Below are 20029 nucleotides of genomic sequence, written 5' to 3' on the forward strand. Positions count from 1 at the left end.
TTTGAGGGACTTAAATAATAGGGTGGGGAAAGACTGGTTCTGCACCGAACACAACAGCATGTATAGGTGTGTACAGTACTGAGTCCTCTACCTCCCTCCCTCTCCCGTGTTTTGACTGGATTGTCCCCCATTTAAGGGATTCAGTTTGACACCGCTTTATCCTGTTCTGGCACCACCCGAACTCTCCAGCCTCGCCGGTGTCCAAACAGATTTCAGTTTGAGAAGTGCGATGGCGGAAAGTAACAAGGGGTTACCACTACGCCCCAAGTAATTGACTGGCTGCGCAGATTGTAGTGCTGAAAGGCTGAAGCAGGGCCATAACGGAAGGGTGGAGAGAACAAGGGCGGAGCAGGACAGAGGGGGAGAGGAAAGAGGTTGTGAGGGAGGAAGGGAGAAGTTTGTAAGGGAGGGAGGAGGTAATAGGGGATGGATGATGAAGGCTGGGAGGGATGGATGGATGGGGGAGGGAGGCACAGAGGTAGGGTGGTTATGAGGGAGTTTGGGAGGGAGCGAGGGAGTGGAGGGGGCCTCTTGCAACAAGGCATTGTCATCGCAAAATACTTTATAAAGTGTGAAACATAATACGTATTAGGATGGGAAAGTTGAAGGCTGAAAAACAAAGAAAATTAGTTTTTTTCAAAGCACGTTTACAGTTTACAGTTAGTTCACAGTAATTGCCCAATCGGTTGATGCGAATCGCGTGATTGTTGTGTCCACTTTTCTCCTTTGGCACGATATCACGCATCCATCTTCAAAAATACCAACAACAGACAGAGATAGTATTACATTGACACTACACTAAATAGAGGGGTTCGGATTGCTGGGTTGATACAAACACAAGACAAGAAGACCTGGGCACAATACCTCGTCAGGGAAAATAGAAACCGAACGTGATGGTTTTCCCAAACACGTGCACCAAAAAGGGAAGTTGGCTAATCGTTAGTTATGCCCTTCCCATGAGTCCTCCCGTGACACGCCGTGTACCCGTAATAAGCTCACCGAGAGTGGCTCCTAAATGAACAACCCTGTTCACCTGGCAACCAAACAGTTGGTGTGGTGTCACGGGCTATTTTCGGGGCGTCAACCTGTTTGGTGTAAGCGTTGTTTATATCAAATGGCCGTACGGGCCAGATGATATTCTGCAAGCAACAGAGGGATAGACCTGCCAAGAGAGAATAGGATTAAAAACTCGTCTCCTTGCTACTCTCGTTCTATTTTTAGAGGGATTTCACAAGGGGGGAAAAGCAAGAATGAAAGTGAGAGGCCTTCGTTTACAATCAGGTTTTGAATGAACACACTGGAGAATCAATTATAGCGTAGTGGAAGACGAAGGATATTTATTTTATATTTTAAGACACATAAGTCCCGGTGCAGGTGATGATATCTCTTAGAAATAAACCCTCTGTACGTTGCCTTTGTCTTGTGTAGTTAAACCTAGTCGAGGACTAAAAAGCCTTCTCAATGGAGATTCTCTTTTGAAAGAGCTTTTTTAGTCCGGGACTAACCTTAATTTGTGTCCGTACAGAGGGTTTATTTCTAAGAGATATCATCACCTGCACTGGGACATTAATGGTGTGGGGGAAAGCGTTGAGTTTCACACATTTAGGACAAGTCATACAAACTATTCTAACGGTGAGAAGCACATTGTGATCTTGAGTGAGTGGTTCCCTTGAATGAAAGAAACATTGGCTCTGGAGCCCCTTGTTGATGTGGATGGTGATGTAATGGAGAGCACAGCAGGAATCCTTGGGGCTCTCCTCCAATCACAAGGAAGCAAGGAGAGGAGAAGAACGAGATCCCACCGTGATTGGCTGGGAGGCTCGCTGTGATTGGCTGACTCTCAGACAATCCACAGTCCCGTTCGGCACGTATCTCAAAACAAACCCCGACTGCACAGAGTAGGAGGTGGTTGCTTCAGGGCAAAATGGTGCGGAAAAACTCTCACACGACTACGCAAAATTAGAACTGACCCAGTACAAAAATAGAGAGCCCACAAGCGGTCTACGCTAAACGAAGACAGAAGGATGTTGTTGTACATGCTGCGTGTGAAGTACGAGTGCTTTCAGATTCTACGCCAACTTGGAAACCTACACCAATTATATTTGATATGAAAACCTCCACTTCCGTCCCAAACATAGCAGCCGCTCATTCCCTCCTTTGAGAATTCAAGCTTCCAAGTAACAAGGTGCCCCAAAAAAAACGAACGCAATGTCCCGCACCGATAATGGCAATGTCCCCCAAACCCTGCCCCAAGCATTTTGTCCAATAACCACTGTTCTATATATAGGAACCCCTGTTTATAGGCTACCTTTTTATTTTCTGGTCAGCACAGTGTTTTCTACCCGGATACACCCTGTTCTGGTCATGTTTGTGTGCATTACAGGAATGTTGCGCTCTGACACTGAACACAGTAGAGGAGAACAGCAAACAACGAACCACAGGGGGTCTGAACCCTCACCCAGGATGCAACGCTGCCCCAACAACACTGATAGAGCCAACACAGCCAGGCTGTATTTGTGAAGCATGAGAGAGGGTATCAGACAAGGCCTACTGAGCTCAACCGAGCCCAACCAAGTTGTAGTGAGCTGGCCTGGTTGCGCATCCGCCGTGGTTGAATCGTGCTAAGAAAAATGGACAATGTGGAATAGGAAAATATCAGAGGCAGCACAGTTTGGTTTGGGTGGGCACGATAGTGTGAAAAGGGTATGGGTGAGGTTCAAAATGTATACGGTGTGCATAATAGACAACAAATGAGATATGCCAGTAGATACGTTACTGACAGACAATCATACCATTCCACTGTAGAGGAAGAAATACTGTATGTCTCTATGACTGTCATAAGAGATGTTTTTGTTGTAGGCCATTCCTGCAGTCAAATGACCTAGTGGCCTCACGCCGTGTAATGTTAATCATATTTGTCCGAATTTCATATTTAACCAACATTATATATATTTTTTTAACTACCTAAAATCCAGTGTTTCTATGTCAAACGGTTTTGTTATCTTTCAGTCTTCTGTGATGTGTATGAGATTAATATTGGGATGCAAACTCAAACCTGGAAACATTTCAACTCTATATCTGACACGGTGCGGGTGTCTTCTTTTTCTGAAGCCCTTAACCGTGCCTGTGCGAGGTGTATACTTTTGTTTCAAATTCGACGCGTTTCAGACGACCAAGAAACACTCTGTGTGACCCTGATTTAGCCCGCTGCAGTAAAAAGGTTAAATGGACCTGGTGCAAGTGGTATACTCTTGAATGAACAGGGAAAGGATCAAATACATTCTATTCGGTTCTACTGTATGTTCTTGTATCAGTAGAGCAGGCACAAATATATGCCGTGGTGATAGAACTGGAATACCATTTCATAGTAAAGCGTGCTCAACGCTTATAGTAAGTCCATGCCTCACCGTGTCTACCTTCAATTGATCGCCTGGCCGTTTATTTGCTTCAATCGCTGAACTAAAGCTGGGACGATAAACCGGAAATGATCGCCACCGACCATACCGCTATTTTGCTGATATCGTTCGTTACAATAAGTAGCCTATACTAGAGGAATGTGACGTTTGAAATGATGTAAGTTTACTCATATGGATGATTGTTAAATTGGACAATCGATGGTTACAAACCGTAGTAGTTTAAAGGATCATTAAAAAATCAACTGTGCTGCACATTAATATTATAAACTTAACGTCCTGTTCATCATTATCGCATCAATTCAGGCAATTTATCCCGATATGGATTTTTGTCCATATCGCCCAGCTCTACACTGAACACAACCGGTGCTTATTGGAAACAGGCTTCTATTTGAGCCAGGCCTCTATTTCCTTAATGCACGCAGCTTTTGCTCAATAAAATGTTGAAAAGACTACCACACTGTTTATTATGACCAGTATGACCAGTATAAACATAATAACAAATCCATCGCAGATCAGACTTGCAAAGACTAGGCTGCTTATCATACACTCCCGATTTCATGCTTCAGCACCATTCTCTCGCTCTTTGCGCCTCTTGAATGAGACACCGCTCTCATTCACTGCAATGATTTTGCTCTCATTAATCTTCTTTCGCACAATCTTTATGGTACTCACTAATGTTCACTCGTAAACAATTCACTTAGACCGGCCGTTTATTTGCTGAATTGTGTGCCGATACCTGGCTATTAAAAGGAACAGGCCTCTATTTGAGACTCAGTGTTTCGTTGAAGTTTTACGCTATTAGAATATCTACAAACACTGCATTCCGCAGAAATCTATTGGGTATACATTACCACTGTTCTATTGACCAATTTGATTGACAAGCATTACAATCTAATCAGACCACAGCTGATTCTAATCGTTAAAATACCGGTTCATAAACATATCAAGATCTCCTTTGTTGTTGAAAAGGAGTTAACTGGACAAATTGTGACAAAACAACACCGTTAACAAGAATTCTATTGAGGTTATATTAAGTTAGGATCAAGGAATGTCAATTATGTGATGACACTGTGATTAATCGCACTGTGAAACTCAATCTCGAGCCATTAGGGATCAATAGAAGATGCTAAGTAGAATAATACACCACATCCAAAGCCATATGCCGTCAATACCAAATGAGATGGTAAAATATTCATATAATATCACTTAAAAACAAAGCCTTGATTCATGTTTAAACATCTTTACATTTTAAAGGGCGAGAAAAAATACTGAATTGAAATGCAGACAAAAGGAGAAGATAATCAATCAAATATCGAGGCAGATTGCATTGCTAAAGCCTTCATTGCAGATGGAAGATGAATCCAGCACACACACACACACACACACACACACAGACACACACACCTCCCAATGTCTATTTCTCTCTAGCGATTCCCCCATCTCCGTCTCTGCCCTCCTGCCACTATATCTCTCCTTCCTCTCTCTCTCTTTACCCCTCTCTTTCTCTCCCTTTCTCTATCCCTGTCCCTATCTATTCCCTCTCCATCTCTGTTACTCCACCTTTCCCTCTCTCTCATCATCCCCTCTCTCTCTCTCTCTCTCGCCGGTGCTCCCCCTCCTTTCTCTCCCCGTGTCTACTGCAGCAGAAAAGGCAGCACAGACAGCAGCTTGTCTGTCTGTCTGTCTGTCTGTCTGTCTGTCTGTCTGTCTGTCTGTCTGTCTGTCTGTCTGTCTGTCTGTCTGTCTGTCTGTCTGTCTGTCTGTCTGTGTGTGTGTGTGTGTGTGTGTGTGTGTGTGTGTGTGTGTGTGTGTGTGTGTGTGTGTGTGTGTGTGTGTGTGTGTGTGTGTGTGTGTGTGTGTGGGTGTTGTGCTACGGTATATCCATGCACTCATGCGCAATAAAAACAGCCCGTTGAATAGTACTATGAATAATGTCTCTGATCATTGATCGCTGCTCATATGTAGATCCGTCAGTTCAAGCGCGCCGCCCATATCTTCCGGTTCGAGAAACCCTGGAGTGCCGGTCAGGAATCCATCCTACTCATGTGGTCTCCGCCATCGGCTGGAGCGCCCAATAGAGAGGCACTTCCTGTTATCCAACATTAAAGCCAATGCCAATGAGATCAGATACTGGACGTGGACAGCTGCGTAGTTTCTAGAGTCAGGTGAGACTGTACTAGAGAGAGAGATGCAGTGTGTGTAGGATTGGGGGGGGGGGGGGGGGGGGGGGGGGGGGGGGGGGGGGGGGCGTGCGAGCGTGCGTGCGTGTGTGTGTGCGCGCGCACGCATGCGTGTATGGATGTGTATTTGTATACTTATTTTTGCACATACAGTACAGGTACTTGGATCTATACATGTTTGCGCTGCAGGTGTTGTTTTGTCTGTTGTCTGCCTGTGTTGTTTCCATGTGGTGCCTGGCTACATACGTGCACACAGCGTGTGTGTATGTGCCTAAAGAGGAGTGTTTTGCAGTGTCATCAACGAGGAAGCGTGTATGGTACTCAACATCAATAGGAGTGTGCATGATTTTTACAACATGCATGATTTTAACATCTTTGTACACAAAGCAAACTATATGGCCAGCTAATTGGGCATAGCCTACATGTTATTTCCTACGGGCATGTGTGGATAAAGAAACATAGCCTTATTCAATCCAATTATTTAATCTATTATACCTCTTCATCAAAACCCTGTATCGTTCTTCTTTCTACCCGTATATGATGCTATGTTTGACTTCTGCACCATCAAAGAGAATCAATCACCAAACGGTAAAAGCCTTTTTTACATTCAGCACCTCAGCTCTCGTGACTATTAGCTTGAGAACCAACTGATTCGAAACGAACGCAGCTTCTAGGAAATGGGTCTGAAAAGCGTGCATGAATGGGGCTTTATCACAGCCTCGCACAGTAATGGGGGCCAGATAAACTAGCCAAAAATGACAAACACCAAGGGCAAATGGGGAAATGCGAAAAGAAGACTTGTTTTTATGTTCCAGTTTCGAGGTTGTATGAAGGCTCAAATGAGCGCTAAATAAATAGCATGAAATTCAGCATGCTTAGGCGCATCGACACGAACAGGCTAATGGGGAGTGTTTGAGTAGGCTACGGGAGGGGGACGGAGAAAATAGTGCGCTTGGATGCAGGTATGGGACCTGTTACAGCAGGCTAAATTATCTAGACAATATTACTATGAAAACATGAATTTGGTGGATTATGATTCAAATATATATGTTATCAGTATCCCTGTCAACTCATTGACTTGGCAGCACCCTCATAACGAAACAATATCAACACGTAGGCTATTTTATAGTCTACAATCTGGAATTAACATAGGAGCCATACGATTTTTCAATTTTTCCCATGCTATCACAATTAATTATTCAGTATCCGTGAGTCAATATCCTGCCGTTTAACACAAGCAAACTGTCAAGGAAGTCATAGCCTACCGAAGTGGCCTGCTCGATTATGATGGCTTATTGAACGAAAATCTAAGGTAGCATTATTCATGTCAACTATACGTATATTGGTTGTTTAGTAAGGGAAGCTCATTTTATAAACTTTCAACAACTTATTGCGACTCAGATATGTGTGGTCAAAGTTGGAATGACAAATGAAATATGACATTTAAAGCAATCAGATATAACAAAGAGTCACTCACCCGGGCGTATTTTGAGGAATAAGGGTCTTCAAAAAGGGCCCACATTCTGGGCCGCCAGATTTCCCACCAAGTCTTTTTCCTTCCGTCCTCATGCAAGCACAGTCTTTTCATGTCCCCATCTGCGCCTCCTGGTAGAGCTGGGTCGTCTTCTGGCAACTCCGGTTCGGGATTCTCAAAGCTGTCCAACGCCTCCTCTGCGTCCCTGTGCTGCCGGTAATTCATCCAGCAACAAGCCTCCACGTCCGTCTCATCGATGCCCCAGAATGCCAGCTCCTCTTCGAACAGCGGACCGCACACATCGTTCGGACAGTGCAACTTCCCTGTGCGGTAATAGTTGAGGATGAATGAAAAGACGGACGGGTGGCGATCGAAGAAGAACTCGTCGTTTTTGTGGTCGTAATCGAAGTTGCTAAAGGCGTCCGGTTCGGTAAGCCAAGATAAGCGGGTACCGGGCAACGTTTTTAGGGTGCTTCGATAGGTTTCATGCCGCACCCCCCCGCAGTTTATCACGATTTTCTCGCTTTCCGACGGACAAGTCATGTCTGCAGTGTAACATGCTTTGTTGGATGACTTGTTCCCACCCTTGCGCCCTTTGAAAGAGGAGACGCAGACCGAACTGAGCATAGAAGAACTGGGGGAGGGAGAGGAGGAGAGAAAACGGAGGGAGGAGGAGTCTGCGGGTAGAGAAAGGGACATCATTTTAGCAAAAAGGAAAGGTATGTATGTATAAAATATGAACATTAGAAATAGTCATCGTTTTTCAGTTACGCTATAATTCCTCATGTAATGTGCATAGAGTGTAGTAAATGACCTTGCAGCAGGTTCATTAGGCTATAAGAAAGAACGATTTCAATAGATAAAACAGGTTGAATGTAAAGTTGGTTTATCAAGGCTGTTCAGGTAAGTAATATTCACCAGAAGACAGGGGAGATGTAGGCCTAGTCCATATTCAGTCACTAACATACAGCAATAAATGAGTGAAATGCGTGGAATGTCACATGTTTGAGTCAACATTGATGATACTGTTGTTGTCGTTTTTTAAACACTTAAAATGTGTAGGCGGGAAATATGAGAATAATACGATGAGTGTAAAGCAAGGCAAAAACGGAGACCACGGGACTACTGCTGAGCATTTAAAAATACATGTTGTGTTATGAATGTGCTATAAGCAAAATATCTTCCATTTCATATTTCAGCACCTAGCATCACTCTTATTCAACTGGTTCCATTTTGTGCCTCACGCTGCTGTTACTGTAAGATGATGTACACTGTACATGATTCCAAAAAGGATTCTAATTTCTCCCAATTCATTGATATAGTATCTCTAATTAGGCCACTAAAGACCCCAGCAGAGCGAACCCCCATCCCCTCCACTGCAATCTGCTTGCCTCGGTACCAAATAGCAGAGAGAAGGGGGGGGGGGGGGGGGGGTCGTTGGGGAGAGAGAGAAGGAGAGCATCCGAGGAGGAATGAGAACGAGAGAAAGAGTGAAAGCGAAAGAGAGAGAGAGAGAGAATTTGAAGGAGGTATAACATAACAAATCAGGGATACATTTCGCTCCTTCGCTTTTCCTTTCTCTAAGTCCCTAATGCTTTTCTGACGTTAGGCGGCACAGCATTCGATGCGTGTGTGTGTGTGTTAATCGCTTCCCAGGAGTGTAGTGTCCATACTAATGTTAGATCGACTCCATCAGTCTGCTACAGGCACCATGTTTCCCTATATCCCTCTACTGCCTTTACTTTCAACTGAAGCAAGGTTATGTCATGCTGTTCGAATAGTGTCTTCTGCATTGTGTGTGTGTGTGTGTGTGTGTGTGTGTGTGTGTGTGTGTGTGTGTGTGTGTGTGTGTGTGTGTGTGTGTGTGTGTGTGTGTGTGTGTGTGCGTGCGTGCGTGCGTGCGTGTGTGTGTGTGTGTGCGTGTACATGTGTAAGAGAGAGGGGGAGAGGGAAAGATAGAGAGGAGCGAGATACAGATCAGAAATCAGCTTTTTAATGGAGTGATCGGTAAAGGATAGAAATAATCTAGATCGGGAAAAACAAGTGATGCCCAACAAATACCTGAGGACGGGAAAGCTAGAGGGAATGGAAGAGAGAGAGAGAGCGAGACAGAGAGAGACAGAGACAGAGGCAGGGAGAGATAGAGAGAGGATGAGAGGCAGAGAGAGAATGAGAGGTGGGGAGAGAGAGATAAAGGCAGAGAGAGGCAGAGAGAGAAAGAGAGATTGAGAAGCAGGGAAAGAGGGAGAGAGAGACAGAGAGCGAGAGAGAGAGGATGAGTGCCAGGTAGAGGGAGAGAGAGTGCGCTATACAAGTGAATGAATTCCACTGCAGTAAAAAGCCAGAATTATTTGCTTTCTCTCCTGCCCCTCGCTAGGTTAGCACATCCCCATTGCAGTGCATTGTCAGTGTAGAATCCATTTCCTTCTGAAAAGGTGTTCTTCAATGCAAAGCCTCTGCATACTGTAAACCATATGTATGTTGTTTACCTCCTTTTCTATTCTAATGGAATACGCCCCTTTCCTCCCCCTCTTCCTCGTCCTACCCCCTCTCCAGCGCTCTCTCAATCTCTAGCCCTCCCTTCCCCTCTCTTGCTCTCTCTCTCCCTTGTTCCCTCAATCTCATATTCCGCATAAGGCGCTCACATTTCATTCAAGGGGAATCTGGACTTCAGTTTCCTCCTCATCTCACACTCTCTCTTTCCTTTCTCAGTGTCCCTCTCTCATCCCATCTCTGCACTCCTCTTCTCTTTTCCTTCACTGCATTTTACTTGAGCGTTCTTTCTTCCTCACTCGTACTTTCCTTCCTTTCTCCCCTCATTTTGTTCTTTCTTTCTCAAAAAGTCTCTCACTTTGCTCTTTACTATTTTATCACCTGTTCATTTCTTTGGGGACTTTTTTTCTCAAACCATTTACATTTAGCTTGATGCATTTTTTTCTCTTCACCACATTGCCAATGTCTTGTCTTCAGCATGTACGTCTACTTTCTCAACCGCACAAACAACTTTTAAGACATTTCCAAAGTGCATCTTTAACTTGGAACTTGTTTTCAATCTTTTTTTCTATTTGGACTGTTTTCTGCTCATTTCTTTCTAGTTTTGTGTTTTGTATGAAACATTATCTAGATATAAAGATTCCAGAATTCAAGACAGCCTCCACTCAGGTAAGGTTTACCAACTATCAGAGGCTGCTGCATGGGATGGACTGGCAGCATATGGGACAGATATAAGCACAGGTCTGAGAACAGTACTTAGAGGGATTAGAGACTGACAGGACATTAGATACTTAAGATACACTGATTTGGGGACAGTTGATGTATGTATACGTCACAGAACTCTAATAATAAGTAGTAGTAGAGTAATAGATAGGTAAGACAGGATTCCAATTCTTTAGTCTTGACTGCCCAAGTAAAACTTGGCACTATTCTTCACTGCAGTACTCCTGATATTGCTTGCTCAACAAAAAATGCCAGGAGCACTTTGAATTTAAGAACACTGCAAAATCATATCAGTGCTTTTTTTTGTGTGTTTACTGCATGTCTTGCAGTTGGACATGGACTATTTCAAAGGACAATATAAAGATATAGGAGAGTTGAAGCAAGAAAGAAAGATACATTAAATAACTTGAAATGGCTTATTTTGACAAATTAACCAGAAAAGAAACCCAGTAATGAGATCTAACCAACGGTCATCTTAGAACTGAGGGAGATTCCAGCAGAGAAGCACTTCTATTGTTAATTAAGCGATCAGATTTCAGCACCATGGACAGCAGCACTGCATGGGACGGGATAGAGTCTCTACTGCACCCACAGGGGGGGAAATAGAGAATCTTAAACTATCTGCATGGAATAGATAGACCAATGTATTGTTGAGGGATCACATTTCAGCACCATAGACAGCAGACATTGCTGTTTTCCTATGCATGGGACGGAATAGGGGTTCTAGTTGACTCTAGTGCACCCAAAGTCCAAGGGGGGAATTATTTTTTTTTTTAAACCTGCATAGATAGATCAATGTGTTGTTGAGGGATAACATTTCAGCACCATGGACAGCAGACACTGCTGTTTTCCTATGCATGGGACGGGATAGGGGCTCTACTGCACCCAAACCCCAAGGTGGGGGGAGTATAAATCTGGAACTATCTGCGTAGTCCAAGGTATTATTGAGAGATAACATTTCAGCACCATGGACAGCAGGCACTGCTGTTTTCCTATGCATGGAATCGGATAGGGGCTCTACTCAACTCTAGTGCACCCAAAGTCCAAGGGGTGGGGGGTGGTGGACAAAGAATCTTGAACTATCTGCATAGAGCAATGATTACTTTTTAAATCCCTATTCTTCAAAATGCAGTAATTTTTTAAAAACTTTATGTAAAGTTGGGGTTTATTTGGTTACTATTTGGTCATAATTAATAGCCTACATGAACAAAAACAAGTTGTCAACATTGCTAAATGCTAAACCCTATCCAGCCAATATGTTTTCTCCGCAATACAACCATATGGGGAGAACATATTGATTTTAGCGTTCTAATTAAAGTAATGTAACCATTCAAGAGAATTAATGACGGAATTGAAAGCAACTTTACTAGAACATCAATAAACCTTTCCTGTGGAAGTGATTACCTATGTTTAAACATTATAAGTACTTGAGATAAATGCTCAATGCTCAATGTCAAAGGAAAATGTATATAGTAGGTCTGGGCTTCGTGTTAACAAGATAATTGGGTGCCTTTTGATGAGTTTCGTCTCAAGACGCTGGCCAGTGTTTGGAGCGCAGTATTGAAGTAGCTACGCACGTCTCAACTGCAACAAAAAAAGGGGGGGGGGGGGGGCTATGGGGAGGAAGAAGAACTTGTGCTCAAATGGGGGGAGAAAAGCGAGGGACAGAGAGAGAGACGGACAGACAAAATAACTGGAGAGAAAGAGTGGTAGAGATGAAAGTGATCAAGAGTAAAGCGAAGGAGGAACCGTACCCCCCTCTTTCTTTCTCTCAGAGCTATACCTGCCCTGGCCACCATGTCCTGCGCTCCACAGCTACTTCTCCCCTTCACAAACGTACACACACACACACACACACACACACACACACACACACACACACACACACACACACACACACACACACACACACACACACACACACACACAGGCTCACCTGGCTGAGTGTGAGCACTACATACAAAAGCATTCAAAAGCATTCCCAAAAAATATGAAGTCAACGATTTAAGGGAAAAACGCTGCTTAATCATAATGAACTTGGAATGAGAGAGAAGGGGAGGTCAACGATGAAGTAAAAACAGAGAGAAAGAAAGAGGTAGAGAAAGAGAGAGTGCACTGCTCGTGCACGATGGCGGCACTGACGCTAATATATATTAGCAGAAACACTGCAGCAAGAGGGGGAGGGAGCGCGGGATTATGGGGCGCATCGACTGTGAGGTACCAGCAGAAAGGAACAGGGGGAGGGGAGAAGACTGTGAGAGAGGAAAAGCAGAGAGCAAGGGAGAGGAGGAGAGAAGCAGGGAGGAATTTGGTAGGAGTGCTGACTGCGCGGAACATGAGCGTCGTGGTTGGCGGAAAAAGCAAAACCCTTTCCCAATTCACAGAGAGAACGAGAGAGAGTGTGATAGAAGGAGGAGAGAGAGGCGGTGGAAGAGGAGGGGGTTGGTAGAAAAAGGAATGGAAGGAGAAGAAAGGGAAAGTGAGGATAAGGCAGGGGAGGTAGAGGTGACGTGAGAGTCATTTGTGTCAGAAGGTGGGATGGATGGAGGAGAGAGAGGGATGGAATAGAATTATATGAACAATGATGGGAAACATGAAAGAGAGGCAATAAAAAGAGGGAGGGGAAAGAGAGAGAGATGATAAAGGGCAGGGGATGAGAAGAGCGGAGGATGGGGGAGACGGAGAGGAGGAGAGAAAAGGTGATGAGATAGAAGAGGGAGCAATCTTGCAGGGGTTTGGTAATGCCTGTAAAGCATCTGAATGGAAGTGAGGAAGGAGAGAGAGAGAGGGAGGGGTAACGATGGAGCGGGACAACACTTAGTGGGGATATACAGCAGGGTGGGAGGAGGGGGTGACAGACAGAGTACATTAAGAGGAGGGAGGGAAGGAGGGACAGAAGATGGGTAAGAGGAATAATGAGGGGAGAGAAAGACAGACATGTATGTGTACAACTATGCTGAAGCGCAAGGGAGAAGGTGGGCTGTGGGCTGGTGTGTGTGTGTGTGTGTGTGGATTTTTTTCCTCCACCACCCATCTCCTCATCAAAGGATGTACCACAAGGTTTCTCGCTGTTCTCTCTCTACATCTTTACCCTCCCCCACTTTTCCATCTCCCTCACACTCCCCAGTACTGGTGAGACACCATCAGGAGAAATGGAGGCACTGCAGCAAGAGGAAAGTACTGCAGTCACCTCCCCTTTTAGTGCAGTGTCACCGTATGATGTCCTCTCCCTCCGACTGTCTTTGTGTTTAATGGTGGAACTCTACATTCTGCTATTCTACTATCGGAGAAGCAAGAGAGCGGTGTGTGGGTAGTATTTGGGGGAAACAAGAGATGAGAGACAGTATGAATGAATGTGAAAGGACAAGAAAGCAGGTGGGGGAGAGAGAGGGAGGTGAGCAGAGAGAGAGACACAGAGAGAGAGAGAGAGCGAGAGAGAGAGAGAGAGCATGAGAGAGAGAGAGAGAGCATGAGAGAGAGAGAGAGAGCATGAGAGAGAGAGAGAGAGAGAGAGAGAGAGAGAGAGAGAGAGAGAGAGAGAGAGAGAGAGAGAGAGAGAGAGAGAGAGAGAGAGAGAGAGAGAGAGAGAGAGAGAGAGAGAGAGAGAGTAATATACACTAAGAAAAAAGGAGTCTTTGACAGAGACAAGGGCTGATGAAAGAAAAAAAGGGTTGTTTGTTGAGTGAAAAGATACAGGGACAAGACGAAGAATGCTTTATCGTTTAAGGTAGAACCTTTTTCAGAGTATGCAATGGGTCACGGGATTAGCAAAGAAACACAAAGCCAAGGTAAACTGAGACAAGGGCATCGTAAGGAACGATCAGGCTAGCTTATACCAACGACCAATTCCCTAACCAACTGTGCATTAAAAAAGACAATCAATTAACCGTGCATGAGGGAAATGGACTCTGGGAAATCTCCCAGAGGCCCTAGCTTATCTACCCGGCGACACCAGTGCAGCAACCTCAGGGGTGCGCCACTCATGACCAATCCCCATGTAGAACTACAGCATCAGAGGAGCCCCGAGCCCCTAGGGCAGTGGTTCTAGTGCATATTGATAAAACTAAATCACCCTCCAAAGGATAACTCCTCTTCAAGCCTTCAGGCTTTGTTTTGTAATGAAAGACTCCATTTTGAAAGATACCCTGAACAGTGGTTATCTCCTCTTTAGCAGGCTGGAAATGAATGATTAATATATGAGCTTGATTCAGGAATAGACCCAGGGACAAAGGACGGAGAAGCTGAAATAGAGGATTGGACATTTAGAAACGGAGCTGAGCAAAAGCCCTTTGGGTGCTGAGCCAAATGTCCTTCAGAAAGGGTGTGGTGACTTAGTCTTGTGTGGGAGGTTTCGACGTAAACAAATAAGCGGTAACAGCAGCAATTAGAGATTCAGCACTATTCAAGCGGACAGCAACGGAATCCAAATCCCGAAGTCCAAACTCTGCATCAACATGATGCTGACCAATTGTCCTTCAGACATAGTGCTGCCCAAAGCTAGGGGTCAAGTCCACAATGTCTAGCTCATAGAAATATAAGCCTAGCATTCTGTAGCACCCTAATAATTGTGTCACAAATAATTATGTCACTAGTTCCTCACCGTGTACTTTGCATTGTTTGCGGCTCTCTGTGAAGCAGGGCTCCCTTGTGAAATAGGCATTGGTCTCAATGGGACTTCCCTGCATAAGTAAAGGTTCAATGAAATAAATAACGGCAAAGTCTAGTGGGTGGACACCTTTAGCGTGCCATAGTAAATGTGTAGGGACTAGGGAGTAAGAATACCGAAGCATTCTATATGGAGAGAGGATGTTATAGCACCCCTTGGTGGGTAAGAGGATAACACACCAGTAACAGTCCAAAGGGCATTAAGAATATGCCAAACAGAGTCTTGGTCATGTTCAGAAGGATCGAAATGGAAGAAAGCGCTCTGAAACGGAGTAAAACGAGGTGGTACTATTTGACGTATCCAATAAGAAACGCTTGTCTTCGTTTCCTTACGGTGTGGCCTAATGAACACAACCCAGGTGTGACAGAGAGAAAAGGGAGAAGGATACGGTGCTGTTACCAGTTTAAACATTAACTGTCGTCATTTCGCCGGGGTGCTTTTATCCAAAGCAACTTACAGAACTGTGGACATTGACAGTGACATTTATATTCGGTATATGTGGCCCATCCGGGAATAAAACCCACAGGTGTTGCTAGCTCCATGCCCTTACAAACCCACTGAGCCATTATCTCATTAACCCACAGCTCAACAACAAGGGATACAATTGGAGGATCATGTACACCAGAGTCATATCCAACCAAAACATTATAGGACCCCCCCCCACCCGCATACAAAGAAATTAGCATAATGACCGTAGAGTTTGAACTTTGAACCCTGTACCTCATCTGTCCCTCACAACATTAAATCTGGTCAGTTTCTTAATTAATGACACTGGCATTCATGGCTCATTACAACCATTAGAAGCCTAAGGTGGAGTGATGGGGGACACAGTGTGAGTCACATTTAGGGATGGAATGAGGAGTAGTACATTACCGCTCGGGGGCCCTGGGTCTGTATTTAAAAAATGTCTGGGAGTAGGAGAGCTGATCTAGGATTATGTCGTCGTCGTCGTCGTCCCCTCCCCCCGTCCGTCCGTCCCCGTCCATATAAATTGTATTAATTATGGTTTAAAAGGCTAAACTGATCCTCTGAGGCTCTTAATGAATATGGGCCCTGACCTTTGAACCGGGTGATGATTATAGGCTACTAAAGAGAGGGGAGGTGAAGAAATGAGAAATGAGATGTGAAGTTTAACCATTGAAGTCAGGGATGGGAAAAGCAGTAAAGGAGTAAAATAGAGAGAAGTTAACGGAGAGAAATTGCACATGTTAAGAGTTAAAGGTGAGGGGTAAAGTTATAATTTAATGAAAAAGAGACAGGTTAGAGTTAGGAGGAGATATGTGGGGTTATGTGATGGTTTTGGGATTGAGTTAGAGAGGCATTTGAGATAGATTTGGGTCACGTTCATTAGGCACCAAATGGCAGAAAACTACTTGGGTTTGTCCAGTGAGAAACCCACATTTCCCGAGATGAGACAGATTTAGGAAGGGTGAAGAAACGTGGGAAAGATGGAGATCTATTGTTTGAGTTGGATATAGATAAGAGTTGAAGAGGTAGTTAGTTAGAACATAGCCTGGAGTAATATATGTAATACAATCACAGTTAGTTGATGGATAATACTTCTAGTCTGTTACGTATTGTTGGATCTATTACCTACACGTCTAGTATATTTATAAATAATTGTATAACATAGACTGTAAATTGGGTATACCGAGTTATACAGTATTATATCAACTGGTATATACACGAATATAAACCTTTGATACATCTCGTTGTTCTAAAAGTAGAAGGAGGTTTTCTGGGTTACCCTCTATATCTATAGATGCAGCTGTAGATTGATAATACAAAGGGGGGAAAGCAGAGGAAGCAACATGAAGAGTCCAGAAAGTGCAGAAGTCAGACGGTAGCCCAAGCACAAAAAGAGCCTACATACGCTCATGAATCAAAGAAAGTTTACTACTAGGAAAGGGAGCGATATGCAGAACTGAGGACAGAGGACAGACTTTGTGCACACAGAAATAATGGAGTGAAAAATGTGGATGGATCGTTGGTTGGTCAACTTGACAAAATGATCCAACTATTGATGATGTGACTGGATAGGACGAAGAGTGTTTAAAGAAGAAAGAGCATCTAGTCTAGACATCAAACTGACACTATTGACTTCCTGTATTAGGTGGTCCCTTGGATGCCATGCACATCCTTCCTTCCTGTTGTCCCCCGCTCCCCCCCCCCCCCCCCCCCCCCCAACAGAGCTATATCAAACCTCCATTTCAGGCCTTGACACTTCCCCTGTGCTACCCATTTACACATGCACACACACTGAATGACACGGACACTCAAACACACTAGCAAAACAACAGACGGACAGGCACACCCACACTCAGACAAAAACACATCCCTTTAAGAGACATGTAACTATAAAGACCTACTTACCGGTCTAGGTGGGGAAACGCCCACCTCACATGTGCAATGTTTGATATATGTCAGATTATAACCTAAGTGTAAGTAAGAGTGTGGGGGCTATGTAACACTATCACTAAGTTAGCTGAATACTAATATGTTAACCCAGTGGCGAGCTTTATGTTTAGCTATTTGAACACATAGTACTGATTTACTGATTGCTCACCTTGTTATTGAATAAAAACACCCCTCGTTTGCATTAGGTCTGACAGTGGAGAGAACAATACCTGTTGAACGTAGACGCTCTGCCTTTATTTTTGGCCGGTAAGGCTAGATGATTTGCTAATAAATAGTGTTTAATACATGACATCAATTCACAAATACACACACACGATCAATACTCACTTGCTTTTGTTTCGGGTTCGTTTCGTGTGCGTGCGTGCAAGAACACGCACATTAACTCACAAGATCAATCAAAATGTAGTTTTCTTTGTAAGGTCGTTTTTTTTTTTTTAAGGCTATTTTTTTCTCGGTTTCGATGCCCCTCTCCCACCTCTGTTATTGCCCAAAAAATAATTCCCCGTCTTTCCTATAGTGACTACGCTTCTACGCGCAGGGTGTAGCTACCATTCAATTCTTTCTAGATCTCCTCCTCCCAATGTCACAATGGAGATAGTGTATAGCCTGTAGACAACTCCTCTCCCTATTTCTTCGCGCGCACGTTTCTGTCTCTCTGTTTGCTTGGAGGAGCGTCACCTTCTGCACTGCCCCCCCCCCCCCCCCCCCCTTTTTTTCGATGACACATGTGGGCGGGTTAGAGAATAAGGGAGAGGGTGGGGGGGACCCAAATGAATATAGAGGCTAACTTGTGATACGATTGCAATGACCTTTCTTTGAAGAAAAAAATTCAACCAAGAAGAAAACAATGGGCTCACGACTATGAAAGCGTCCGTGTAAATAGGCCTATAGCCGAAAAGTAACCCGTATTTAACATTTTACTCACACATTTACATGTTCGCTGGCACACACACACACACACACACACACACACACACACACACACACGTCGTGATATGAGGGAGGAAAGAGGATAGCTGAAAGCAGCATGCAGACCACGGAGAAAGAAAGAGAGTTAAAAGGGGGAGTGGAGCTGGATCTAGAAATGGAAACACAACCTACAGTAGTAGTTTGTTACATAACAGCACAACAACACTGAATGTCTCTGATTAGAATGGAATATCTTCAATCTGTATCATCCTATAGGTAAGGTCAATGCAGTAAATGAACCTATGCATTTGTAAATGCTTTTGAAAATGTATGAATCAATGATATCTTACTAAAACGTGTTTGCTCCCTCTCTTTGATTGGCATGTTATATAGCCTATTTACCTACGGAGTAGGTGACTAATTCAAAGTTGTGTTATATCATTTTGGTACACTTGACTTCTTGGCATAAGTATACTGTGCAATATACATATGCAATGTATGACACATCCTACCCATTGGCACACCTCATAACCAGAAGAAAACGTTTTGTGCATCAAACATCTCACCTGGTTGTATTTGGTTACAGTTCAACTAAATTAACAATTCATATAAACATTGAAGGACCTATCTGCCATATTGCTTCTGATTTGTTAGGGGTGGAGAATGAACGTGTTTCTATCTGTCAGCATCTCAAAGGTATGCTGAATGGCACTGCAGAAAATATGAAATAAATCTATCCTCCATGCTTCTCTGCTATACTTGACTACTGTCACCATGGGGGCTGATAGCAGTTGGTGTGATTCAACCTCTGTCTCTGTGGAGGACTGTCTATGACGAGCGACATACCATCTTGGCTCGTGGAGACATCATCTGGCCATGTTAAGCGCTGCATGTGTACTGAGGCCAAACGTTTGTCACATCGCGGATGATGCGTACAGTAGGTGGATGATACTTCAGACAGTGTTTATAGCGGATGAGGGACCTCATGGACCCATACGGAGGACCCTAACTTGGGTGCTGAAGACCTCAGGTAAGCCAGCACAATGTATTTGGGGCCTGGTAGAATAGAATGATATCATTTAAATGATATAAATCTATTCTATTCCATTTGATTATATTCGATGTTAATCTCATATATGAATTTTCTGATCTGTTATATTATTCTATACTGTTCTATTCTAGCATAATGTTCCCAAGTGTAAATAACAGGCATCACATATCATGTATAAAGCAATGCTTTGGTCTGAATTCTGTTCGATCGTGTAAAATACATTTTTGGGGAGGACCAACAAGCTGATGAAGAAAGCTGGGAAGTTCTTATTGAAGTCCAAACAAACGATTACAGTGCCTATTTAACGTATTCACCCCTCTTAGACTTCTTCACATATTTTGGGGTTACAGTTACAAAGTGGAAATAAAATGGATTTAATTGGGATTTTACTCTGTTATGGCAAATTGGAGGATGGGAGAGAGAAAAAATGATGTAAAGAAAACACTAATATCTTGATTAAATTGATATTGGCATATTGGGACCCATTTCATCCAAAAAGTTATACTTATGACTCATCTGTCCATAGAACATTCCTCCGAGCCTTGATGATCCTCCAGGTGCTTCAAGGTGCTTTTTTGGCTAATTTGAGTCAACCTTTTGGACGAGATGGGTCCCATTATGTCTGGCGAAAACCAAACACTGCATTCCACAGTAAGATCCTCATACCAACGGTGAGGCATGGTGGTGGTAGTGTGAGGT

At 43.8% G+C, this 20029-nt stretch overlaps 1 protein-coding gene across 3 annotated transcripts in view; it reads right to left on the reverse strand.

Moving 5' to 3' along the window:
• kcnc3b (potassium voltage-gated channel, Shaw-related subfamily, member 3b) overlaps nt 1-7697 on the reverse strand; it is a 49705-nt gene extending 42008 nt beyond the window's left edge. For all 3 annotated transcript variants that reach the window (XM_038990413.1, XM_038990410.1, XM_038990411.1), the window contains exon 1: nt 7074-7697. In XM_038990413.1, coding sequence (XP_038846341.1) covers nt 7074-7697 — 624 coding nt within the window. The remainder of the gene's footprint in view (nt 1-7073) is intronic.
• Nucleotides 7698-20029: the final 12332 nt, after the last annotated feature.

Source organism: Salvelinus namaycush, chromosome 4 (genome assembly GCF_016432855.1).
Source record: "Salvelinus namaycush isolate Seneca chromosome 4, SaNama_1.0, whole genome shotgun sequence".
Classification (NCBI taxonomy): domain Eukaryota; kingdom Metazoa; phylum Chordata; class Actinopteri; order Salmoniformes; family Salmonidae; genus Salvelinus; species Salvelinus namaycush.